Genomic DNA, 26,554 nt, shown 5'->3' on the forward strand with positions numbered 1-26,554 from the left:
AGAAAAGGGGTGCAGGAAAAGCTGCCACKCACCAGATGTTCTCGGAAACTGGAGCAACCAAGGTACACGTCTGTACATCTGGGTGTCCAAGAGGTTTTGTACCTTTGTCCTAATATTTCAGAACTTTGTCCCAAACATATTTGTCCCTCAAATATATATTAAATATAATATTAAATATAATTATACATACATGTATATTATACATATATGTTGTATGATCTATATAATATATATAGATCTATGCATATATATATATGCCTATAATATATATACTATATATGTATGTGTATATATAAGAGATGTTTATTTCTTGTTTCTCTAAGGCAGGACAGGCCGCTCTCTTCCCGCACGCAGACCTGCCTGAGACGCCTCACCTGGGTCTGCGCGGGTTTCTCTCGGTGCCRGGCCCTGCCCCGCTGCTCCGGCCGGGGCTTCGCGCCAACGTAATTTCCAATTAATTTAGCCTGTGTTTGCGGCGCGGCTCCCGYGGCTCAGCTGCAGCCCGGGGGGGCTGGCATGCCTCGCGTGCCTGCCTATAGGTCACGGTTTTCCATCGCTCCCGGGCTCGGCAGCTGCTCCGCGGCCGCCCCGTGCGGCCCCGGGCCCGTCACCGCCTGACGCTGGAGCCGCCCGCTCGGCTCTGCAACCCCCAGGAGCCTTTTGGGGAGGAATAAGAGCGTTTTGCTCCTCAAAAGTGCTCAGAGGTCCTTTGTGGGCCTTGCACACGCATGGAGGTTTCACGCACACGGACACTGTTGCTCCTGCTGGGATATGGATCCCCTTTGCCAAAGCTCTTCTGCTTTGCATGAAGTAATAAAATATTAATTAATTAACATTTTCTTAGGCTGCCGGTGTTTCCTTACAGTCTCTAAAGGGCCTGTGTGTAGTGGCTCCCAGGAGAGGAGGAAGCTTCGTGCAGGCGTGTGAGTGATTTTTGGCCACACAACCAGCTCTGAAGGAGTTTGGCTTCTTGTTATGAGGAGGATGAGACTTTCTGGTGCAGCCACTCAAAAACGCACATGTGAGCAAGGTATTCCTGCATGAATATAGCTTTTCAAAGACCACTATTTATTACTGCCCTTTCTAATTGAAGAAGAAAGCCRTGAGTAAACAGCCCTCCTCCCATCAGGGCAGGGATGCGCCAACTCGCCGTCCTCCTCTGAGCGGGGCGGTCGCTCCTGCCGTGGCAATAACCAAGTCTTCASTCCTCAGGTACTGACCTGCTCGGCACAACAGACCCTCTCACTGTGAAATCTGGGCACCTGGATGCTCCAGGTGAGGAAAAACACCCCGAGCCCGTGGGCAGCGCTSGGCACTGCGCTGAGCAGTGCTGCAGAAATCTGGGGTTGGTTCATCCCCCGTGGCCTTTTGGGACCTTTCTGGGTTCTTGAGCCTCAGTAGTGCAAAACGGGCAGCATTTGTGCACCTTTCTGCTCTGAGGCACCCACCCCAYGGTCCTTCTTTCCTGCCTTTGGTACCAGGCTTCGTTTGGCCCCAAAGCCCTGCCCTGGAATAATCTTTTCTCCTCTTGCAAAGAGCAGCGGGACAACCAGTGTCACCACCCAGCTCCCACTCTGCCGCTCTGGAGGGTCCTTTCTAACTGAATCCACTGTGAAATGACAGCAAAGCGGTGCCAAAAACCCACTGCTGCCACCGCATGGATTGTGGCTCTGCATCTGGGTGCACGGGAGCAACACAACTTAAATCCAGCTCTGTGCTGTGCACCCACCAACTGTCCCCCCTGTGGGTTTTGGCCCCCAATACACGTGTTTCAGCAGGAGCTGCGCCCCATTTCTTCTCTCTAACCAGTGATCCTGCCCTTTAAGCCCAGCCTAACTCASAAGCGGTGGTGGGGAGTGAGGGGAACCCCAGCAGCCGCCGGCGCCAGCCCCCAGCTCCCCCAGGCGTGTGGATGGCAGCTGAAATAGAAACAGGCAGAGCAGACCTGGCATAAAATACACAGGCGACTGTCAGTGTGAATTAAAAGCCCTGGAAGGATGGGGCTGTAACTCAGGGCTTTTTAAGCTCCAAATTTTTAGTGGGGGCTGAGGGCAGAGAGGGAAAGAAGTGGCCACTAATGGGATTTGCAGCAGGAGAGCTTTCCTCTAATATGATTTGGGGCGGCTGCCCTCTGCTCGCTGTGCCGGGTCAGGTCCCGGCTCCCGAGGACCTGCTCATTACAAATAACAACAAGGAATGCAATCAGGGGAGCTGGATTCGCTCCGGCCGGGGTGGCTGGGGGCAACAGCAGTCCCCAAAACTGCTGCTTTGCTGCAAAGATGCTGCTGAGCGTGAGCAAGTGCAACACTACAGGTTGCTGTAATGCTCCGACCTGGTAAATAAGGGTCCCGATGGTTCCCTTGCTTTAGCTTTGTGCCCTTTTTCCCTGGATTTGGGGTGGCAGCCGCCGGGCAGGTGCAGAGCCTCCAGCCAGGTCCGTAAGCAGCCCTCGTGCTGGTCCCAGTGGTTTTGTCTTTGCRCGTTCACAGCTCGCTGCTCCGTGCTTTGCGTTGAGGAGCAAGGCTGCTCGTGCAGCAGCCACCTCCCTAGGCAAGAACTGTCCGTGCTGCCTCCGGGGTGTCCCAGCCTGGCAGCCGCCGGGAGCCCCTCACCCTGGTCCCAGGCCAYGGGAGGGAGAGGAGAGGGGACTCGCTCCCTGCACCTTTGGGGACATTCAGGCTGCCTCCTCTAAGCAGCACGYGGCTTTTTAAGCTGTGGCCAAGGGGCTTTGTGCAGGAATTGAGCAGGAGTGCGACACGGGGAAGAGGGCGGAAAAAGTGTCACCTGAGAGGGGAAAGAAGAGCAGACAAAGCAGCGTGTGTGGAGCAAGGAAGGGATACAAGGGATATGACCTTGGATGCAGCCAGAAGCCCTGAGAATGAAGCAAGAAGAGCTGCATGGTCAGATCTGTGAGYAAGAGTCCGCAGCTGGCGGCTACGACTTGTGTGTTCTGAAGAGGAAAGAGGAGTGATAAGGATTTAGGAAACCAGAGAGGGGAATGTCATGGAAGTGGAGGTTTCATAAAAGAGAGGGGGGAAAAATATACTGCCCCAAATACCAGCAGCTTTATGCTGCCTCTCCTAGACACTCACCCGCTCCTTGGGGGAATCTTCCAGCGTTGCCTTCTCGCGTCTTATGGTGTTGGTGGTGGCACCTCAGACCATCTCCAAGCTGAAAGCCAAGATRTTCCTTCGCCTCCCCAGCGTTTTGAACTAGGTAATGAGATTTAAAATGTCCTTGTACAAAGCAAAGGAAAGCAAGAAAATACCAGAACCACGACAATGTGATTTATTGAGGTGAGCTATTAAGACAAGTTGTAGATAACTGCATTACTAATATATTAGTTAGCAAGCAGGATTTTTGGGATAGAGTTAATACAGTGCTTGACATAAGCCCGTACTGTTTTTATTATTATTCTACAGCTGCATGCTCATCGCTGGGGAGCTTTCCCACAAGTATTTGCTGCTACGAATGGCCAAGTATGCCCCCCAAAATGGGAACTAGTTTAGAGCTGAACAGGCACCAACCAGTTGAAGAATCCTTAACTAATTTTTAGCAGGTACAACAGAAACAAGGAGGAAGGGGTTTTCCCCCTCTTCCCCCTCTTTTTTTTTTTTTTTTTAAAGATGCTGAAGTGATTGTGCTGTATAAATAAAGTGCATTTAAAATTCATGCTCTGTAGATGTTTTCTGAACGGACTGATACACCCACTCATGACAATGCGCGGCTCGCTACAATTGTAAGAAAGTGATCTCACCSGCTTTTCACACTCTCCATCTTCTCTGTTCTTGGCTTTGCAGCTTCTGTGTCCTTCCAGGTGGGTCTTGTTAAAGCTTAGATTAAATTGACAGTAAAAAGTGTCTGGGGTTATCACGTTTCTTGAAGACTAGGATAGGGCTCCTTGGAGAATGCAGGGAATTCACAGGGGAAGGGGACAGGAGTGAAGCCCTCCCAGAGGGCCCTCAGGAAGGTGGCTGCCATTCTCCTTTCCAAAGGAGAACAGCGTTAGGAAAAGCAGGAGGCAGCCATAGATAGACCAGAGAAGGGTTTGGAGGAAGCAGCAGCTTTGGAGACAGCAGCAGCTCGCACAGGCTGCCGGAGGGCAGCGGATGCAGCAGCATTCCCGGGAAGCGGCATTCCCAGGAGCCTCCTGCAGCCGTGGGGATACCTGCGTGTGGATCAAACAGACACAGGCAGCCAGAGAGGGTTGTTCTAGCGCACAGGTTTGCTCAGCTTATGGTAGATCCCTTGCTCTCCTGGTTCCTTGAACACATATCGGTAGTTTTGCTCAAGAGCAAAACAGACAAGGAAAAAAAAGCAAAGAGAAGAAAAATCGTTCCTGTCCTTGCAGAAAATGTCTACAAACATTGGTGGCTTGGCTTCATAGCAACATACATAGTCCAGGTAAGAGATAGCCACAGAAAGTACAGTAGCTGTTTCTATTTTTTGTTTTTGACTCAGTAACTCCAGTAACTCTTTGGACATGCAGAGCTTAAGTCTTCTATACAGGTGGTAAAAGTTATATGTATTTATTGGTTGTTTTAACACATTACCACCAAATTATAGCATCCACCTTTATTTAAACATTATAGAAGGAAGCATATAAGTGCAGCTGTTACAGTGCTGTCATTGCTACATATACCTCATGCATTTCACATATTCAGGTACAGCATTTATTGCAAAGCAGAAATGAATGGCTTGTAGGAAAATAACACCTTCACTTAAGGCTTTTAAATTTGACCTCCACACRTCTTCGTAGCATTTTCTTCTATTACAAACTCTTTTACACATAACATATTTAATATGCTTCTCACATGAAATTTACTCCTTAATGCTTGCTAGTAAATAAGTATATATCACCCTGACTCCTATTAGAGCTCATATATTTGACCAAATATTCTGAAAAATAAAAATATATGGACATTATACAGCACATAGACTCAATGATCATCCTTAAAGACACGACTCCAAGATTTGCTTTGTGGAGTTGAACCCCTCCAAGGATGTCCACTCAGTGGAGGCCCAGACAAAACAGCAGAAACGGAGGGCACAYGGAATGGGGACAGGCTGTAAGCAGCTACCTGAATGATGAGGGATGAGGGGAGGAAAACAAAACTCAATAGTCTCCAGTGCAGAACCCGGGGTGACAAGTGGCGAGCACGTGGCCACGTTGTGATTTTGGGCGGGGGATGAAGGAGCGGCTGAGGGAAGCTGTCCCAGTGCTCCTGGCATCACGACCATGGAAAAACGAGCAGTGTCCGTGTTCTGACCTCAATTCCAGGCTGATTCCTCTGGGAAGAGAGCGCTCCTTGGCTRTGTCACAGTTTAATTGCCCTGCTTGGCCTTCGTGTTCTGCAGTTTCAGGCTTCGTGTGACGGCTCCGCTCCGGCGCCCGTGCGGGTGCACACGGCTGAACGTCTCAGCTGGAGGCAGAGGTGATTTTTGCCTGGTTTGCTGCCCTTTAAAGCACTTTCTGAATGGCATCAGGGTGTAGGGTTAGCCCCAGCAGCACCAAAATCACAACTCCTGTGGATTCAGCACTTCAAAAGTTCACATTGTCATAAAAGAGCCATGAGCCTCAATGAACACCACATCTGAGATACGCATAGTGTTTACACTCAGGTTTAAAAACAAAAACCCTGAAGAATTTACATTTAGGTCTAACAGTGCTAAGTTGAGGTAATGTTGTATTAATACACAATCTTCCTGGCTAGTGAAATTCCTTTTCCAGCAGTTTGATGTTGCACTTGTGATAGAGAGCAAGTTCCCACACAGAGCAGTGGGAAAGTCTTACTRTTTGACATTTTTCTATTAAGACAGGATGCAGTGGTCCTACTTTTCTCTGATCTGACTTAATTTAAAAAAAACAAATGGGCCATCAGCAGCGTGACTTGTTTGTTTTCACAGAGAGTTTTTCCTTTTTGCCCCAGTCCTCCTTGGGCAGACGAGAGCGTAGCACCGAGCACCCCCGTCACCCGCGGGGTGCTGCCCACCTCTGAGCCCCCTCATGTGAAGTATCGGCACTGTGTAGAGTCGATGTAGCAGTAAGAAGTGCATCGTAGTTTTCCATAAGACCTAAAAGGAAAGAAAACCAGATCAGTTCCAAAATATGCTGCAGTTCCAAAATATGCTGCCGTGGATGCATCTTCTGGAGACAAATACTGCAGGAATTAAAGCAATCCATGTAAGGCATCACACCAGAAAGYGCAGCGGCATTTGGCAACCAAAACAGAAGAGCAATTTCCAGTGGTGCTCTACTGTGCTCCCCCTTGGCAGCAAATCCTGATGCCCACTAATGTCATTTAAGAAGAAAATCCCTATTGAGAGGAACCTGAATGTTGGCCATGGTACCTGGAGGAGGCCTCAACACCAGCTCCAGGCAGCTGTGAATCCTTAGCACAGTCACTAGGTCCCTGACACTGAGATTTGGTTTAATTCCTGCAACTCCTCTGGGTTCTCACCCAGAGAGACCCCATTCTCACCCCATTGTACAACAAAATATCGGAGGATCCGAGTAAGACATTCTCAAGTAACTTCCAATCCATGAAATAATGATAGTGCCACATGCCCACCTTGGAAGGAATATCTAGTGAAATAAAAACATTTGATGCAGTTTTGCTTAGAGTGTGTGTATATATGCAGATATTCATGAAATAAAGATAAAATGAGATCTTCTTTGATCTTTCCATTAAACTGAGCTGCAGTGATTCTATGTCCTGAAGATCTGACCAGACATGTTAATTTAAAAAAAAAAAAAATCAATTTTGATCAGTTTTTATGGCTAACATATGTTCAAGTGAATGATGCACTCCAAAGCACAGGTCCTTTAAAATATGTCCTCAGAAGACCCATGTTTTCAGACAACCAACACAAAATCTGAAATAAAGGTGAGTAAAATATGAGGGAGGGATTTTGACACTGTAAAAAGTAGATTATAGGAAAACCAGCTGCAGCAGAGCTACTGGAGGAGAGGCTGCTTTGGGAGGAAACTCCTCTTGACCGCCAAGCTTACATATTTCTCTCACTGTCCTGATGAGTCACAGCTTGTCTTTTCTTTTAGCAGATAAACAACAAGCTGCACACACACACAAAAAAGGGATTTCAGTCACTCTTCAAAACTCAATTATATGTAGAAAACGAAATGTAGAAGAGAAAAATCTCATGCTTTTGCAGGACTTATTATTGGCATCTGACCTAAAAGGAAACTGTTTTTACAGGCAGATAGCTCAACACTCTCWTGAAGACACGATCCCTAAAAAATGTTTGCCAGGTTTGCTAGTCTCACTTTCAGTAATCTCTTGCACCAGGAGTGCTCCAGCAATCGCAAGGGAGGGATTAGCACAGCTCTTGATTTACAAAGATGTCCTGCGGTTTCTTACTCCTGTCAATTAGTACATTATTCTCTCCTGAAGGATGAGGGCTCTGYACATAATTCCATTTGGAAATTAAACGTTTCCTGCTAGCCAGTAACGATACCTGACAGCTAAATAGAGGTACTGCTGTTGGAGGCAAAATGCTGACCCAAGGAAGCTGCTTAAACAACTGCAGAGAAGGCAGCTCAACATTAAGCAGATGCTTCACAGAAAGACACYGCTAAGCAGTTGTATGGCTCTCCATGGCTGTTGGGTGGATTTCCTGCTCTTTGGAAGGGTTGGCGTGGTTGGTTCGGATACAAAGATACTCCTAGAGTATCCCTAGAGTCAAGGGTAAGGGCAGAAGGAAACAGATCTGTGCTCTTTTTTTCCACATTTGATCATCATGGTCTATCCAATGTTGGTATAATTGAACATTAAAATAATGCTAACATTCCCAAAATGAGGAAATATTTGCAAATAATATTCTAATGTATGCCCATGTGATTTCATTCATTTATCCCAATAGGACCTGTGTGCATATAATGGAGATGTGACATTTAGACCATGRAAAGACTCTGACCTTCTTTCTCCTCCCCACTCTCTTCAGCAGTCCCAGCTGAACAAGATACACCTGGCAATACTTTTCTCTTTTAATACTTTTTCTCTTTTAACAGTGAAGCAAGAGACACGTTCATACATACCCAGGGAGATATGTTTTACATGTTAGGTATCCAAAATCCTTCCCATCACAGTCTTCAACCCCCTCGTGTCTGTAGCCATCACCACAGTAAGCACGGCGGCATCCTACTCAAAAATACACAGAGAAAGATTGTAGCACAAGTGGGACTGGATTTTTAAGGGCAGAGCATAAAACAAGGCACTGGAAAGGGGTATCCTATCAGAACTCTGACTATAAGGACCTCTGTCTTGGGAGGTGCAGTCTTCTTCACTACAAAGAAATCTTTCTAAAAGAAATGCTATAAATAATTATTATATGAGCCATAATTACAACCAGAATAATTACAATAAATATTGCTACTATAGATAATTACTATAGGAGCAGACCAAAGGAATACAAAACAGTTAAAATAAAAGATTTCTGGAGGTCACATTTTGAAGTGTTTTTTTTGTTTTTTTCCAGAAAATAATTAAGTGGTTTGAAAATCCCAGGCTGGATCTTGACCCAACATCAAGTAGTATCCACATGTGCCTACCACAAGTGAGTTCCCACATACAGAGATGATTATGCACGCYTATTGCCTCTCTATCAAAAATAAAATAAAAATAAGCATGTAATTGTTGCAAAAAAAAGCTTTTTTTCTCACTAATTTTTGCTGCTTTCAGTGTGAGTAGGACCTGAGATATTTTTTCATGGAGATATTTTTTCATGGTAACTGGAGGGTAGGCTGCAGTAATTTACGGACTGTACTTCAACAGACAGACTTTGCTTTTGATGCCTCCAACTTTTTGAGTATGACTTTGTAAGCTGAAAACAGATTCATTTGGCTAAGATCCCTTTGACTCCTTCTYAAAGGCATTTTTATTAGGTACATTAAAAGGACACGGAAGGATAGAAAGTTTGTATGAATTAGAAGTGGGTCATTTACTAAYCGTGCGTTCATCTTAGAAATCTCACAGCTGATTCATTAATTGCACTAATGTCCTGCTTATCAGAAACTGCTGCTCCTAAGATCTCTGAGCTTCATGTCCAATTAAACCCACGTAACATTCAGTTAACAACCTCCTTCTGAAAGGAGAACCACTGACAGAGGCACACGGGTGCTCAGGAACCCGTTGATGACTCATGGCTAAATAATTCAGTAATATCTCCTCAGGCCAGGACACGTCAGTGTGCAGAGCTTCCCTATTGCAAGGCCTCTGCTCACTGAAGAGCTGYCCAGTGCATAGCCCAGACACACACGAGGGGCTTCCAGATGCATCCATGCCATATACACCATACATACCATGCAACTGTGCAAGCACTGGGACTAGAGCACTGCTTTCCTGCATGCTTGTTGCTCACGGTTAACCGCAAATCCCAACTGAGCAATTTCCTCATACCTGGAGGCTGAGAGGAGGCTGAGGGAGACTCTACCTCCCTGGATTGCTCCCATGGTCAGGCAAGCCTAGAGGGGAGTTTATTTATGTGGCTCTGCTTGCTATAGCACTTGCAGCTGAACTGCCTTTGAAATCTCTTGTTTCCAAAKGCAGACATGTCAAGGGGTTCCCATGTTAGAAGGGAAAGGCTTCCAAAGGCAAAGGCCCAGCTCACCCACGCAGTCGTCGGTGGCCACCGCGTTGCCGTCGTCGCACTCCTCGCCRGCCTGCACGATGCCGTCTCCGCACGTGCCGCCCCGCTCCATGGAGGAGCCCACAGGGAAGAGGGGGCTGAGCTGGCCAAGAAAACACACCGCGGTTAATGCACGGGCAGCAGGATTTTCTGCTGCCACCAGGTTTTCTTATCCTGCAATTTGATGGTTGATAGAGGTTATACGGAGCCTGGTGCCAAGTGTGCTAAGGAACCTCCTATGGATTATCTYGGAGCTGGCTCAGCCCCTTGGGGCAGTAAGGATACACCGGGCTTTGATTTGCAGGGTTTGTACTTGCTCATAGTTGGCACCTTGATGGGTTTTGCCTTATTTTTGTGCCAAATCAGACTCCCATTACCACCACGATCCCCCATGTGGCCCCATCTTGTTCACTACTGGAACACGGTTCACAGAGAGGTTAGCAAAATTCCTCACACTGATGAGTTAGTGCCTCAATAATTAAGACTCCTGTGAACCAAAAGTACTAAAGCAGTTGTGCCAGTGCTCAAGAATGAGGCCTCTCTGCATTTGTTTGATTGATTCTGCATCATATCCTAAGTTCAGGGGCAGGCACTCTGTTTGAAAATGAAGCATACACTTGCACGTTTTCATAGATCATAGTCATATTTTCACCTGGATTGGGAGCCATCCAATGACATCCTTGAAATACAAAGATCTTTGATCTCTTCTAAACGCTAAGGCATTTTCAGTGTTCAGCCGCTCCAGTTCTTCTTGGTTGTTCACCACAAAAATCTGGAACAGAGGAAAACAGGTGATTTGTAACCTGTTCAGTAGGTGTTTTGGGTTGTTGTGGGATCCAGCTTTGCAGGCTGACATCTGTATCAGCAGCTACATGTGTAGCTGTGCAGAAAAATGGGTTGGTGGTTTTTGGAAGCCGAATGGTACTGCAAAACCCCGTGCTAGTTCATGCTCTGCAARATAGTAAGAGGCTGTTTTGCAACTATGAAAGAGAGGAGTTTATAAGAGATAATGGTCTTTCTTGGGGACCTAATTAAGGCTCCAATGACTTTATCTCAAAAYGTATTTCCACAGGTAATGACCATGCAAATACTCATAGCATGATCACTGCTGCGAAAAATTTCAGATGCTCAATGTTTAGATACGGGAACAACTGCAAAACCCAGGTCTAAGTGCTCTTTGAGGGCATCTGTAGACATGCTTGTGGCTTCAAAATAAATGATGCTTTGCTCAATGTAGCTTTCACTTACCTTTTAATATTTTATTTACACCTAATTGGTATTGAAATGCATATTGCTTTACAAGCACACACTTCAATCTAAAGCAAGGTCTTCAATTAAGCAGAAAGAAAAGGTTCAAAGTAGAGAGAATTAGGATGAGCTTCTCTTTACCCAAATTCTTTTTATGTCTCAGACACTGAAATTGGCTGTAAGAGGTATTAGGAAATAATCTCTTCTTTCAGTAACTTAATCCAATTAATTTTAGCAAAATGCAAACCATTTTTAAATTAAGAAAAAGCAAATTGAATGTTTCTGAGCAAAACAGATTTAGTAACATACTCCCTGAGCCTGATTCCCACCAGCATAAACAGAATTGGCTTTTTTAAAAAACAAATTACCCTGAAATTTTAACACAGCAGAATATTCCCAGAGCCCCTGACAAAGGCCAATATCATTAAAGAAGCATTGAATAAAAAAGCCTTCAGCTCGAATGAAAGAAAGCAACGAAAGAGGCAACAAAGAACCAATTCTGTAATTGTGTTCAGGAGCTGAAGTCCCAGCCTCAGAGCTCTAACTTCTGGTAAAACCAATGGAAGATCTGTATTCTCTGAAGTTATAGATCCTGGTCTTGGAAGCTATAAAATATTTTWAAAAATACATTAAGATACTGCTATGTGGCATTCTAAACTTGTGCTCTTGACACTTTAGGTAGTAAAAAAACTTGGCAAGCAATTGGGGAGTGCAGCTCAGCAAGCGTGCCACTTTCAGAGAAGATGAGGGCAGGGATTTGTGTGGCTTCCCTGCCTGCCTCTTCATCATCCCTTTACTCCCAGCAGCAGAAATTGCACTTGGCTGTCACCACGAGAGCTCATAGAGATGGCTGTGGGTTATTTGTGTTTTAGGTGGTTACATCTTCATTAACTTACTGCTGGGTGTTGTTAAAATCTCATGCAAGACATCATGCAACACTCCTCTTGTGAGGTGACAGGACCATGCATGTTTGCCCCCATGCATGCTTGCACCCATGCATGCTTGCTCCCATGCTGCAGCAGAAAAGCAGTATTTTCATTGCTGAATAAGTGCTACCGTGCCAAGAATAATAATGCAGGGCCCAGCTGAAGGAAAAGTACAGGAATAGTATTTACAAAGCCCAAAGAAAGCAGAGAGAGGAGAAGTCCTACATTGCTTGCCAGCAGTGACTTGTCCTTCAGAGCACTTAGTCCAATCTGCTCATAAAAATGCTTTCAAGAAAGCTAGAGACTGAAATTGGGCTGTAAAAAGAGTTCATGTACAGACAGGAGCTCAGAAGTCTGACCCCCATGGTTCATGAAGACTTTTTGCATTAATGGCAGAGGGCCTGTGTTTTGGGAGGAAGTGCTGTGTATGTGCATGCTATATGCTTGACCTTGGCAGTCAATTCTGAAGTCACTGAGTGTGCACACACAAAATATAAGGAAAAAGATAAAAAGAGATACTTCACCAGTCAACCAGAAATACAGTCCAGTGGACTGCAAAAAGACCAGACTGTGTATGTATAGTAAGGCTGAGGAAAGCATCCTTATGTCCAAAAGAAGTTTCTAAAAATGTGCCACCCTCCTTACTGCTTCAGGATGGCTGTATTTCAGCTTCTCAGTTACACAGCCCTCGGAACTAGAGATGAGGTTACATTCTTTGGCTCTGACTGGAGCTCAAAGGTTTTGGGTGGTAGAAATAGCACACTGCCCACATACAGACATCTTCCTTGTTAAATCCTTCCTTGCTAAAACGTTAGCAAACACAACACCTCTTATTAAAAAAACTACTTAAGAACAGTTGCCACTCTCTCCTAGAAAATCTGCTTACCGCAGGGACTTTTGGATAGCTGTGTCCAAACACAGATTCCTCATATGGTGGACTATTCACGTTGTGTGGGGATCTGCAGAGACATCTCCCTGGAGGCCCTGGAAGTCCTCTTTCCCCTTTTGGTCCTATTACTAACTGTCCTAGGAAGCAAAATAGCAGGTTGCTGTGTGAGGAAGTTACCATACAAAGCACAATCACAACTTGAGCAGAAAAAGGACTGGTCAGGGGAATATGCACTTACAAAAATGTTCAGAAATTCACATCTCCCAGCAAATCTACTGAGAACTGGGGGAGTCATTACCACCAATTCTAGTACTTCAGGAGAAAAACTAGAGCTTGTATCACATTCATTTTCTTTCAGATCATGTTTATTTTTTTCTACCAACTTCATAGAGGTTGGCCATTTGCTTATGATTTCCAAGTAAGTGTCAATAGGATTGAAACTACAGAACTTCAGGCCATGATGCACACGTAATTACTCTACAGCACCCATGCAGTGCCTATAATGTAAGAGTTTGTTAGTCTTTGCATTATGTCTGTATATGACTTGTGTATATATACAGTCAACTGAGCACTGCTGTCTCAGAGAGTTTTATAAAGGAAATCCCAGCTAGAAATACAGGATGCAATAGATTAAAAGAACAAGTCTTTTTGACTTTCAAACAGCATCAAGGACTCAGTAGTCTGCAGAATCAGAATTATGAGCCATCATGTTAATACTGCAAGCAGTGACATCATTACAAAAACGTCATTTGGAAGAAGAATTTATATGTTAGAGCAAGGAGATTGACAAGTCTGATACATAAACTTTCTGGGGATGGAATAAAGTCTTTAAAAGTAATCTCAAGATCTGTCTGCCTTCCCATTGGCATGGTGAAAATTCAGTTCTTTAAAATTTTCTAGATAATTTGCTCAGGATAAAGATGTTTMATAATGAGATATATGCAGAGTAGTTGCAAAGTCATCCCCATGTTCCATTTCCACACCACCAGAAGGAAGATATCTCCTGCCCGTCAGCGTAGGAAAGGGAAGAAAATGGAAAAGAAAATTTTGTTTCTTCATGGGTTCTTCCCTCTAACTCCTGTCACTTTCCTTCTCTTTCCTGTTTCTCCCCCTATTATTGGGCTCATCTGTTTTTTTACAGATGCTTCTTTTACAGAGCTTTTCAGGGTGAGTATGTCCTGGCTGATTAGAAATAGCAATCTCTCATTGCAAGCTAGTGTATCTGGAGAAGCAACAGACCTTGGATGATGAAAATTAACMAGTTTCTCCAAGGCTGCCAGATAGCCTTTCTTCATCCTCATCCAATACAGTCCCACAAGGAACCACATGTTCCAGTTTTATTTGAAGCACCAAAAAAACATTATGAACGCTTCAAAATAAGATGTAAGTTCTCCTRTAATGGGGGAAGGTTGGAATTACCTGCCTTTTGGAGAAATCTCAATGTAAGTAGAGAAGCAAACAAAGCCTTGTGGCATTTTCTCTAAAAGGCACCTATGTAGGCAGATGTGGTCAGTCAAGAGGGATTAGTGAAGAGGGACAGTGCCTAAAATTCCATGATCCACTACTTACCTGATCCTGAAGGTCCAGGGGGGCCTGGCAGGCCTGAAGGACCAGGCCTTCCAGGCGGACCCATGATTCCCACAGGTCCAATGTCTCCCTTTTGTCCCTAGGGAAGAGRAGACATCCATTTGTTTATTTAATTATTAATAACTCACAAGCTCTCCCCCTCTACATCCAGTGATGGCTTCCCTTTCAAGAAAGCAGAGACATTTGCCAAGAGGAGCAAGTGCACAGCGTGGGCACCAGAGCCATCACCCCAGAGAGAGGTGTGCCGTCCTCTTCCACATGGAGATAGAAAGGTRGATTCAAGCAGGGCTCCTGCTCCCCAGGAGAGTGAATGACGCCAGTAGATCTGCACTGTGTGGAGTCAGGAACCACTCTGCTCCGATCTAAGTCATTCAGTGGACTTTTTTTAAAGATTTTTTTTTTTTGTCTGTGGTAGTTAACTAGGAGGCAGCGCAAATCAGAGAGAAACAACTGATGCAGGTGAAATAGTAGACCCTGAAAATCATCAGTTACTGTGTTAATGCACAACCTGCAAAGAAAGCAGCTCTGGCTTCTGGAGATTAGGTTGACTTGCAAGGCTGATGGAAAGAAATCAATTCTTTTTATCTTTAAAAAGAGCAAAGACATTTCCTAGACTTAGGATGCATTTTTTTTCAGATGTAATGCTTCTGAACTCAATGCTTTGAGGCAGATGCTTCATTTTCAAAAGTATTTCAAGTGCCTAGTCCTGACTTTCCCCTCAGATTCAGCTATGTTAACAAGCCATTGCAAGGTAAGATAGGCTTGGCTTTACAAAGCGCAAGCTGGTGTGTGGTGTCTGCCCTGCTGCATGGTAGTGAATGATGGTCCTCTGGTCACTCAGTCCAAGTACAGTGAATGACTGGTGGGAAAGGAGCTTACATATAGTTTAAAACCAGCTCCCTGGTTTATTTCTTGGGAGCTTTCTTGTATAGCCATCCCCTTGGGCATTTGGAAATGTATCCTGGGACTGTGCAACRCCTTCCTCGCTTTGCTCCCTAACTTATAACTATATTTATTTTCTTATTCTGAAGCTTGGATTTCTCAGCTTTACAAAACTGATTTAGATTTCAGTTTAAATATCTAATTTGCTTTCTATGCAACAACACTTTTTTTTTTTTTAACATAACAAAAATGATTGGTGCTGTATTAGCTTTTCTTAAATGCCAAAGGAGATTAATTCCTTGTGGATGGTGTAATTTCAGGTTTATGTGCATTCACATATGAATGATGGGCAGTTGCAGATCTAATTTCAGAGTAATGAAGCATACATAGTAATATATACTAAAATAATTTGGTGTTACACAATATGTTGTATCCCATGAACACATTTGAATGTCACTTGCACCATTTAACAGACRAAGGTTATTTTTGCCACGAGCCATAAAAATCTAATTGAATATTTGCTTTGTTTAATCCTATTAGGTTAGGTCTGTGCCATCAAAACACTCCAAGATTTATGTGAATGTCCACGATGCTGATCGCTAATTGCTTCTTACATTATGCAAMGGGAGCACACAAACCTGGCAGAGCAAGAGTTGGCAGCCCCTGAGAAAAGAGATTGTGGGAAATCTCTTTTCCAACAAAATAAATACCTGGCAGAGAAAATCCAATGCCAGAACAAACTGCCTGAAAGCTACCAGACTTCCGTATCTCCTGTTTTGGAGGARCGATTGCTTCAAGCTATCTTGCTTAGCACAGATAGATTAAACAAAGACTGAGGTTTCTATTAAATATTTTGCCTTTTCATACACACGCATTGCATTCAGGAAAGCTTTTCCCATGGGCAATATTTATATTCCTTTCCCTTTTTTCCTGAGTGATGTCATCTAACCTTGCCAATGCTGAAATCCTAGCTCACTCCTTGGCATCTGTTCCTTTGGGCACTTTATCTCTGCATGAGGGCTCTGAGGCTGTGACTTGCAAATCCCACCTCCTTGCCACCTTGCAGGCAGAGCCTGCCCCAGAGGCAGAGCAGAGTTGAAGAAGTCAGAGGGATACTCAAGATGTATCTTAAAATGGAAGTGGAAGTAACACCTTCCCAATTTAGCAGCTTTCATCTGGGATGTCAGCGGGATCAAGAGACAGGAAATGGCCCCATGTTGATGGAAACTATCCTCTCACTTGAACAAACAACTGCAGAAATGCAGAACTTCAGTGTGACAGTAAGACCTGCAGAGATTTCAAATAACATTTTCAAGAAAAGAAAGGATAATGCATATGCTCTGTGTGAGCAGGAGGTGGCCTGTGGGCACTGTGTCTTCTCCAACCCTTATGCTACATAAAAACAGGTGAATACTCTTGGCAAAACTGCCAGAGTGCACACATCAGCTTTTAAAACCTGCTACTTCAATGACARAAATTATTCTCAATGGGTCACCTAGTAGCACTATGCTACACATACCTTCACTCCTTCACTGTCAGTCAGTGGGAAGACATGGACTCCTCAGGTAGTTCAGAGCCCAAAAGGGTCTGGTCTCCTTAGCATCAGGCTGGACTTCCTTCCCCTGCTTTCCCCAATACCATTGCTTAAAAAAATACTCAAGGAAAGATGCAAGCAAAGAAGTATATATGGTCACTTGAATTGCTAACAACACTAATCTTACTGCCTCCTTGGAGAATGGGAATGACTGTCCTTGGAGGGGTCAATATCAAATTTACACATACTTCCCAGTYTTCGGAATTTATCTGAAAATCTGAAAAGTTATTTCTGCAAGCATAGTTATTTTGAATCCTAAATAAGACCCATTTGTCACCATCCCTCTCCCTACCAGATTCCACACAAGATTACCATTCTTTCAAGTCATTAAGTGTTCATCCTGACCTTTCTCAGAGAAGATGAAGCTGTCCCTGACATGGTGTACGATGGTGAGAAGTGTCATATAAATAAACCAAACTGACAAATCAATCTTGTACTAGTATTAGCAGAGGGAGAGGAATAAACAGAAATGRAGTTTTAGTACTTTGATTCTTTGCACTATGTTTCAGTCATCACCAAGGCCTTGCAACTCTGAAGTCTGATCTGTATTTATCAACCTCAGGGCCAAATTGGATAATGTGAGCAGAAAGTGCTCTCCAGATGGGCCAAGTTGCAGGGTCAGTACCTAAAAAAACACTAGATGAACACTTAATGCATATGATAGAAATAGGGAATGTATGAAAGGACTGAGGCTTGGAAGTATAGACCAGTGACTTTCATTGCTGCAGATTACRTAATAGTTTAATACATTGCAGCACATAATTTTTAGTGTAGATGATGTTATTACTGATAGACACAAGCAATGTCATTCTTAATAGAAGTAATATAGTTCTCCATAGTGGTGAGTCACAGAGAAAATTCAGGAACAGCTGGGGACWCAGGCAATGACATGTCCCTCACAAGAGGCCAACTCCACCTACCTGCCTAGAGTTGCAGTAAAAATGATGTCGCGTTTGTAGCAGGCACAGAAAAACACCAGAATGTGAAGGAATATGTACCTAAAAGCTACAAAGTATGAGGGAGGAGTGGAAGTATCCTTTGTTCTTCAGCAAAACCACCTGAAATCCCTCCCTTATCCAGAACTTCATCCAGTTTGTTGAACCAGTTCCCTGTGATGTGTGGCCAGGTATTTGAATGCTGCACGTATTGCTACAACTACTTAAGTCAAGGGAAGAGAAAACAACAAGGTCCTACTTGTTTGCCTCGTTTTCCTGGTCTTCCTATAGGTCCTCTGTGTCCCGGTGCTCCAGATTGCCCCTTCGGACCCATCTCGCCCTTTGTGGGTGTGGAGAAAGGAAGAAGAATATAAGTACAGAAATTTGCAATACTTTGGTTATATGTGCCTTATACTACTTAGCAGGTGGACAGTGATTTAATTCATATGAGTCCTCTAGATTGTACTGGCACAGTTTGTTCCTGAGAAACTCACAATTACAATCAAATATTTTTGTAAAAACATAAAGACAAAAATATCTCTTACCATTTACCCAAATGTTTTGCCTAAAGAAGAGGCTAACTGGAGAGAGGAGAAGCATGCTAGAAGACTTGGGGCTGTGGAAGGAAGTTGTTGAGCAAAACTATCTGACCTTTTTGACAACAATTTGCTTTGCTGTCAATATTTATGATATAAAATACCCACCAAGGGGGAAGGTGGCTAATTCATTGATCTCCTCTCCTCCTTAGAAGCATTTTTTCCTTAGCCCTATTTCAGAGACAAAATGAGACTATCTAATAAATGATTCTCATTTAAGAATTCCACCCCTAAAATGAGATGCAAGTACGAATTATGATTGTTTTTCTAGTGCAGAACTATAGTGAAATCTAAACTGGCCAGGGTTACCACTGCTATTTATAGCAGTACCGTTTTGATGGAGGGTGTCATGAAGGATATGTTTATTAGTTTGTGTAGATAAAATCAGAGCACTTATTAGGCCACTCAGGAGTCTATAATGGAGATTTTGAATATGTTAAATGGGAAAAAGATTATATCCAAACCAGTRTTCTGGAAATGAGAGAAACAACAACAAACTGAGCTCAATCTCATGTATTTTTTTTTCCTAAGATAAAAGGCCCAAAGTTCATGGTCATGTCCACAGCAAGGTCTCAATGCTCTATCTTTTCYAACTACAGCCAAAGACACTTCTGAAGACATTCTATGACCTTCTGCCAACCCTTAACACAATTCCCCAGTACACCCTGTACTCACTTTCTGACCCAGCATTCCAGGGGAACCTATTTCTCCCTAGAAAGGAAAAGAAGAAAAATTGTTAAAACACCTGGAGTGYTCTTTGGCAGAGAACAGCAACACCAGTTTAGGCATCCAAGGAAGAAAAACAAGTTTCACCTACAGTCTGTAGATACCTCTAAAAAAAATGAGTTGTGATTCATTGMTGCAAAAGGGATGTGCTTTCCCTTTCTGAGTTAAAAGGACCCATAAGGCACAGATCTCACTATCTTCTCACCACAGCATGTCAACAGAAACAGAAACATCTCAGGAAACTGTCATGGGTCTGGATTGCACAGGTTCAGCTTGTCTGCAGGACATCCCCATCCCCTGGGACACGGGGGCACAGCCACTGCCCCACATCGTGCGGGGCCACCTCCTCCCCTCGTCACCCTGGCCCTCCCAGGAACATGGTTCTGGACTCCCTATTTGCTCTCAGAACTATTTCAAGGGTTCATTAACCTAAGCTTAGAGCAATTTCAGAAAGACAAAAAAACCCAACAAAGTACCTGGTCTCCTTTGACACCTTTGTCACCTGTCTCACCTCTGGACCCCTGGGGAGAAATAACAGGGCAAAAAAGGTTTAGTTACTACATTCCACATGGAAGCAAAACATATTTTTCTTCTATGAAGCACTATTTGGAGCCGTGCAGCATATTGGAGGATCTTCAGAGTGTGGAAGAGGGCAAATAGCCTAAGATGTTTCCTTATTACTTTCACRGACACTGTCTTCATTCAAGTTCAGTTCCCACTGTATGTCCTTAGGGTTAACAACTATCCCCATGACAAAGAAYATGCAGTTTAAATAAACTACATCAACAAACAACCGTTCTACCAATATGGAGACTGTAGTGAGGTGCAGTGCAAGAAATTGTTCACAGTAAGATGGGATGTAAGACCTGCTCCTTTAGCATCTTAACATAAGCCTCAAGATTGCTCTCCTTCTGCATACTCATTTTCATTTTTTAATGGARCCTTTAGACTCCCCTCAGTCAATATTATCTGATTTCTAGAGTTAAATTACTTACATAAGTGTTTCCGATTGTTAAGTGATACGTTATTCTATTGTTGTCATACTGACCTTTTCTCCTCTAGTTCCAGGAAAACCCTAAAGGGAATGATAGATATTTTAATGCTTTGCATTTTCATAATTACCCAAGAAGCAAGTTTGTATTTTAAAAGTAAAGAAAAAGAGTGAAACACAAATAATTAACTTCATCAAATGCTAAATGTGAATAAATGCTTATAGCTTCTAAAAGTGCACTGAAACASAATTTCAAAATATGAATTAAAGGCAAGACAACTCAGACAATAAGCCAACATGGAAAAGCCAGGTAAAGCCAGCAGATTTGGTATCACTTTTCAAATTAAAACAAGAAAAATAAATTTGTAACTGAATCTGAATTAAACCTTAGTTTCCACAACTAATAATCTAAAATTGTTTTAGATTTTATAATTTTTRTAATTTTATAAGTTTTATAATTTAGTTTAATAATTTTCCTCTTTTTATTTTTTACTCTGTGRAAAATATACTTAAAAGGTGTTTAAGTCAGCTTCTAAKGTGAGAATTACTGAAATTTCTCTTTGAGAAATATACTGCAAGCTTCTGTATTCATTTCTTCTTTCCAGTGCTTTATTTGAATTATGAAAGTAATTACTCATTAATTACAAAATTAATATTAAGAAAATCTATATTTTTTTCAAGGTCGGCAAAATACTGTGGCCTAAGTTTGTAAACACAGAAGCTGCTCTACAGACAAATGCATTTATCAGGACATCCAGACCAAACTGGGCTTACTATCCAAACAAAGGTATGGTTTACCAGAAGACCAAAAGAATCTCCACAGTCTTAGGAGGTATTTGAGATACATTTGAGTCATGAGTTAATGTTGAAGATACAATTCAGAGGTCCARTTTCTAGGGGGGGGATACAATTATGTATGAGCCTTGCTTTTAAAAAGATCTTTTGTGTTACAATAACGTACACTAAAGCAATTTTAGGAAAAGGTAAGAATACAGCCAAGCCCAAATATACAAAATAACCTCGCTTGAAGGAAAGCATATCTTTTTAGCTGTACTAAAAAAGATATATATTGATAAGTGCTTTCTAGCAAATTCATGAGGGAAGCAGCTGTCAGCAGAGCATTAGAAACAGATGTCTGAAAACGCAGCATTTGTTTAACAAACCTTGGAGCCCATTGGTCCTCTTGTACCTGGCAATCCCATCACACCCAAATCTCCCTTTTCACCCTAAAGGGGTCAATAAAGAGAGTTATTGATTGTGAGCGGCTCTCTGTCGAGGTCATATTTGAATGTCTGAKAGTTTAATGGTTTTGTGTCGAATACAGGAGACAAGCTTGACCTTTACAATGCTTTAGAGCACTATAGCAGAAGCCTATGTTTATCATAATCTGCCCAAGGCCTCTAATACTGTCTTTTTCTTGTGTTTGTATTTTTTGGGTATGTAAACTATGCTTGAGTTTTGCCAGATGCTATGGAAGAGCATAAAAGCAAATAACTAGCAGTACATTCTTTTGTACTTAAAGAGTTGTAGCCTCCAACTATCTTATCTAAGTCACTTCCAAGAAGTTACAGAGAAGAAAGATTTGGCTGCAAGTCTTTTGGTGTGGAGGGACGTACTGGTAACTTTCATATTAAATGAGACAACATAGGCTTTACAGTGGTTTGGAGACACAAAATCACCAAAAGGCTTTGCAACGAAATCTCTGGCTCCTGTCAGCTAATTATCTAAGCTGAAATATGGAGCAGTCCCTGCAGAAGTGCAGCAGCCTTATCCAGCAGAATATGTTTGGCACTCTTTCTCCTTTGGCTTCTACTGTCCTAGCAGCAAAGAGGATTTTCATATTGACTGCTGTTTTGGCAGAAATTCTGGGAAGAAGCCGTGAAGAAACAAAGCAGAAGGGATGGGAACTGAAACAAGGCCGTGTCCGAGAAGTAGACAAGTAATGAGGACCAGCTGAATAAATGTAAGGCATGAAGATGAGAATGAGAAGAAAAAGAATAGCTCACTGGAGATTTACAAAATTATGATGTAAAGAATGGGTGTAGCAAAGATTGATATCATGATATCACCAATTTCCAAGTAGGAAAAGGGCACATATGAAGGTCAAAAAAAAAAAGAAGGTAGGAATTTCTCTAAAGAACAGAGGAAATGCAGATCAGAGGAGATAATAAAAGCAGAAGAATAGAAATTAAACAGAAAGCTCATCACAGAGAAAAATATTACTATTGAATGTGAGGAATGTTCCAAAGAGTATGATGAAAAAACGTAACAGTAGACAAAGAGGAGAAAAAAATAGCACAAAACTGGGAAGAATTCATAAATAAAACTAAAAATTATGCAAGGAAAAGGCAGACTGAGCCAGTTTTCTGGTGAGTCTTTTTTTCAGTACTTAAACCATGGGGGAATAAGATAGGGAAGACTTCTTTCTGTTCTCATAGCTGTTAAGTGGGAAATCACAGCACACAATACTTTGTGGGGAGCAATCTYCTGGGTTAAAGGGAAGACAGGCTCCTTTCCAGGACATGGATCTTTATTGCTTGCCTACATTCCCACACTCTACAATATGATATTCTTCATCTAACATAGTAGCAAGGAGATTGAAGGCCTGCTTTACTGATGTGATTTGAATTCAGAAGTCATCCACTACTATTCTCTACCAAGAGCAACTACATCATATCCTCTGAGATAGTGTCACAACCCTYTTGGAGCAAATGAACAGTCACAGATGCACTGGAAAATGCAGTTTCCAACATCATTTGCAGTCCTTTTGCCTGATATACTAGATGCTCACACACTGAACTGAAGAGAAACAAGTACATCAAATACCCCAGGAGAAAAATCATATACCTTAGCTTCTGTGAAGAGCTTTTGGATAAAATAATATTCAGTAAAGGACTATCCTGTAACTTTTTTATAATAATGCAGATGAAGAAACCACTCTGGTATAACAAATTATGCCATGTCCTGCCATTTCTTCTGCTGTTGAYTTTGAAAAGTGACTGAAATGGGTATTTGCATGAATGGCACTGGTGCCAAGCCTCCAGCAGTAGGATTGTCAAGGTGTAAGGACAGTACTGCACACAAAACTTTTGCAGGGGTGATTGGACAAGATTGGACAAGTGGAACTGTGCCTGAAATATCTAACCAGCATCCAAATGGTTTTAATCCCCTTTTCCATGGAGTTTTCCCTGTGATCACATGTGCATACATACTTGCACTGTCAAAAAAGTAGACATTCAGGCAAAAGGATAATCCTAAAGAATAATCATGCAGCCAACAGCCTTTTGAGAAACACTGATTCTGGTGATTATGAAAGATGTTTGTTGCTATCAATGAGTCTCCATGAGATATGATTTTCAATTTTGCTTTGACAGAATTTAATCAACATAAGAACTGCTATTGTGGTGGGGCTGAAGGTGCAGCACTCTAACCTAGATTGGTCAGATCTTTGCAGAGGAATATAAGAAACAGGACAAGAACAGAGTGTCCTTGTGCTGTTACAGCTTCCCAGCAGACAGTGGTTCAGAATCTTCCCGAGTCAGCTGTTAAGTTCAYGATGTTTATTAGATCATCCTCTGTGAATGTCTAATCCTCTGTGAGTCCTGAAAGAAAAGTGTACACACGGTCTGAGGGTAATTAAAGTGTTTTAATCTTACCTTGGGTCCCACTGGTCCAGGCCATCCAATTGGTCCTGGCATTCCAGGGACACCCGGAGGACCTGGTCTACCCTTGAAATGAAAGCATCAGTTATTACAATAAACTCATTTGACATCATTGCAAAACTTAGGCCTCTGCTGCTGTCAGAAGACATGGAGGAATACAGAACTCCAAATGCTTCTTTGTTGTTTCTTCTTTTTTTAAGTACAAAAAATAGTTACTATATTCTATTCATAATGAAGTTCATATAGATGCTGCTGGAGGAAACATGGATTCCCAGAAATACTAAGTGATACTGAGTCAAATAAATAGATGAATGGCAGAGGAAATCTAACTGAAGTCAAAATAAACATCCTAAAACCTAGGATCAATAACTTAAATCCTTCTTTTATTTAGTATAGTGTAAGTAAAAGAAAAGACCTCCAAGTAATACTGCTAGTATGAATCCACTTTACACTAAGAATAAAACCAAAACTTTTACTAAGATATTCTATCTTTATTGTTATTCTCATAAAGAGTATTATTATATTTCTAACTATAATAAATATACTATTATAGTATAGCTCTTTAATATCAGGTTCTTAGTCATAGAAATAGCAATAATTACATATATATAGTCACTTGTTATACCTACAGCTTCTAAATCTCTCTTTGACTGTATTCTAAATTGGTGCAGGTTAAGGTACCCCACATACTGCTTAATAGAACTGGACAATATGGCCCTAGAAATATAATCGTGAAATTTGGAGCTAAGAGTGACCTCACCTAAGCCACAGGGATTTTAGGAGGAAATATACTGCTTTTTTCCTGGTCTATATATGGACAACTACTTTTTTTGTCAGAAGAGTAAGAATTGCAGTGGTRAAGATATTCAGGTGTTGCACATTTATGAGTGACTGTCTCTGAATTGTTACAGTTTTGAACATATGAGTTTATACAGGGGACATTTTTGGTTACTTTGGAACATTTGCAATTTAGATCAGATAATTAATACCACTTTTGTTTCATGTTTCATATTAATTTGAATTACTAATTTGTACCTGCTGTTAAAATATTTTGTATATTATCAGAACAGCACTTCTTTTCCTAGTTAGTGACCTAACTTCTGCATATCCATGATTTCATCCTGCATTTTTGTCTTCTTTCAAAATTAATCACATTAAATGCAAGCACTTAGCCACTGAGACAACATATTCTGTTTCATCACACGTAGGGGCACATATTTCTCAAAATATATCATGGCTCATATGTCACCCAGCATAGGACTGTAGTTGGCACATTGTGTCAGTGCCAAAATTCTGTAAATGTAATCATTAATGATTATTCCTCCTTCTGGGCTAGGCAGCTRAACCTTGTTTTGACTTTGGAGTGGTAAAAAAAAAATTGATTTTGCCTTTTTTTTTTTTAAATATATCTTTTATGATAGCTCCCATATTCTGCTTTCGCTGTCCACAAGGTCGTAGTAGACCTAACCTAGTCAGTAGTATTTCTCATTCTCTTTTAGTTGCCTGCTTAAAGCAGAACGTTCTTCTCAAGGGAATTTATCAAATTCAGACCACCCACGAGGGCTCTCCAAGGCACAGGGCTCAGGTCTTCAGCCGGAGGCCCCAAGCTCCCTGTCTCATACCTCCAGTAGCAGTRGAAGCAGCACAAGCAGGTGAGACTTCAACATTCGCTAGTTGTTATTCAAGTTCCTGAGTTCTGAGTATTTTATGAGCTCCCACTGCTATTTACTAGGCTGATGACAGAGACAGCACCTTATTCCATACCTTTCTTCCTGGTCTGCCAATCTCCCCCTGTAAGAGAAAGGAATTTGTTAGTCCCATGAACACCACATGAAGCAAGGCGGCTCAATAGTCAACACGCTTATAAGCAAAACTAGGAATATCCCTGTGTCCAAGACTTCACCTCCAAAGGCAGAATGAGAAGAGCTCATTTAACAGAGCTCCCAATTCTTCCCTGTGTTCTTAGCTCTAAATCTACACTTCCTTCTCTAGCAAAGCATTTGTATAGGTGCCCAGCTTACGGCATAAAAATGTCGAAGCCTCGTCATGGAGTAAATGCTTTGCAGATCTCAGGCCGTAACTCCACATACAGGCTGCTTTTCCCAGTGAACCTGAGCCATACAACAGGCACTGCCTGGACGAGCTCTGATCCCCATGTCTGCCTAGGAATTTGTTGCACTYGTACCATTGCTCACTCGTGCTGCTGAGCTGCCTCCTTGATGCCCTCTGCAGACACGGGTAGTTATCAGGAAAAGACAGAAAAAAGATATTYCAAGCAATTTCAAGCTTCAAGAGGGAAATGAGGCTTTAAATTACAGCCTGAAACTGATGCACAGCTTCCRATTCAAATTCAAGCAAATGAGAAAACAGAACATGAACCCCTTATCTCTTTTCTTGTCCCCTCAAAAACATATCAAACTCCTTAACCCCAAGTACTTACTTTCTCCCCTTTTGGTCCCACTATACCAGGAATTCCTTGTGGACCCTAGGGAGAAAAGTGAATGCCATTATCAAATTATTTTGGGAAGAAAACCTGGGTTGTTGACTTCCCTTGGCCCATGGAACCAGTTGTATTACTGGTGTGAACCTCTGAAGTCAGAGTGCCTGGACATGGTGTTCCCACATTTTCTCTAAATGCTAGAAGCTCAGTCCACTGCTGAGGGCAGGTTGCAGAGTTGTGGTTACTGCCTGAGCCTCACAAGCCTCTTTAAATACATGAATATATTTCTCTCTCTCAGATGAACCTGATTCTCCTTTCAGGAGACTTCTTAATTTAGGGAGACCTTGAATCACAGCTCAGGAAAAGAATCAGAAAGCTTTTTAAAAATTACTTTTAATGAATAAAAGGAATTCTCTGAGTCTTCATAAGAGGA

The 26,554-nt window shown here is 42.4% G+C and overlaps 1 protein-coding gene across 1 annotated transcript in view; it reads right to left on the reverse strand.

The window, feature by feature from the left end:
* Positions 1–5,929: 5,929 nt before the first annotated feature.
* The window catches only part of COLQ (collagen like tail subunit of asymmetric acetylcholinesterase), a 35,021-nt gene continuing 14,396 nt past the window's right edge, over positions 5,930–26,554 (reverse strand). Inside the window, exons 4-17 of the mRNA XM_026050826.1 lie at positions 26,122–26,166; positions 25,446–25,472; positions 23,676–23,747; positions 21,183–21,245; positions 20,077–20,103; positions 19,505–19,549; positions 18,978–19,013; positions 17,966–18,046; positions 14,278–14,374; positions 12,706–12,845; positions 10,298–10,417; positions 9,628–9,748; positions 8,057–8,159; positions 5,930–6,075 (exon numbers count right to left, since the gene is read on the reverse strand). Of these exons, the coding sequence (XP_025906611.1) occupies positions 6,006–6,075; positions 8,057–8,159; positions 9,628–9,748; positions 10,298–10,417; positions 12,706–12,845; positions 14,278–14,374; positions 17,966–18,046; positions 18,978–19,013; positions 19,505–19,549; positions 20,077–20,103; positions 21,183–21,245; positions 23,676–23,747; positions 25,446–25,472; positions 26,122–26,166 (1,047 nt within the window). The 3' untranslated portion in view covers positions 5,930–6,005. The remainder of the gene's footprint in view (positions 6,076–8,056; positions 8,160–9,627; positions 9,749–10,297; positions 10,418–12,705; positions 12,846–14,277; positions 14,375–17,965; positions 18,047–18,977; positions 19,014–19,504; positions 19,550–20,076; positions 20,104–21,182; positions 21,246–23,675; positions 23,748–25,445; positions 25,473–26,121; positions 26,167–26,554) is intronic.

Source organism: Nothoprocta perdicaria, unplaced genomic scaffold, assembly GCF_003342845.1.
Source record: "Nothoprocta perdicaria isolate Ctin4 unplaced genomic scaffold, notPer1 scaffold_70, whole genome shotgun sequence".
Classification (NCBI taxonomy): Eukaryota; Metazoa; Chordata; class Aves; order Tinamiformes; family Tinamidae; genus Nothoprocta; species Nothoprocta perdicaria.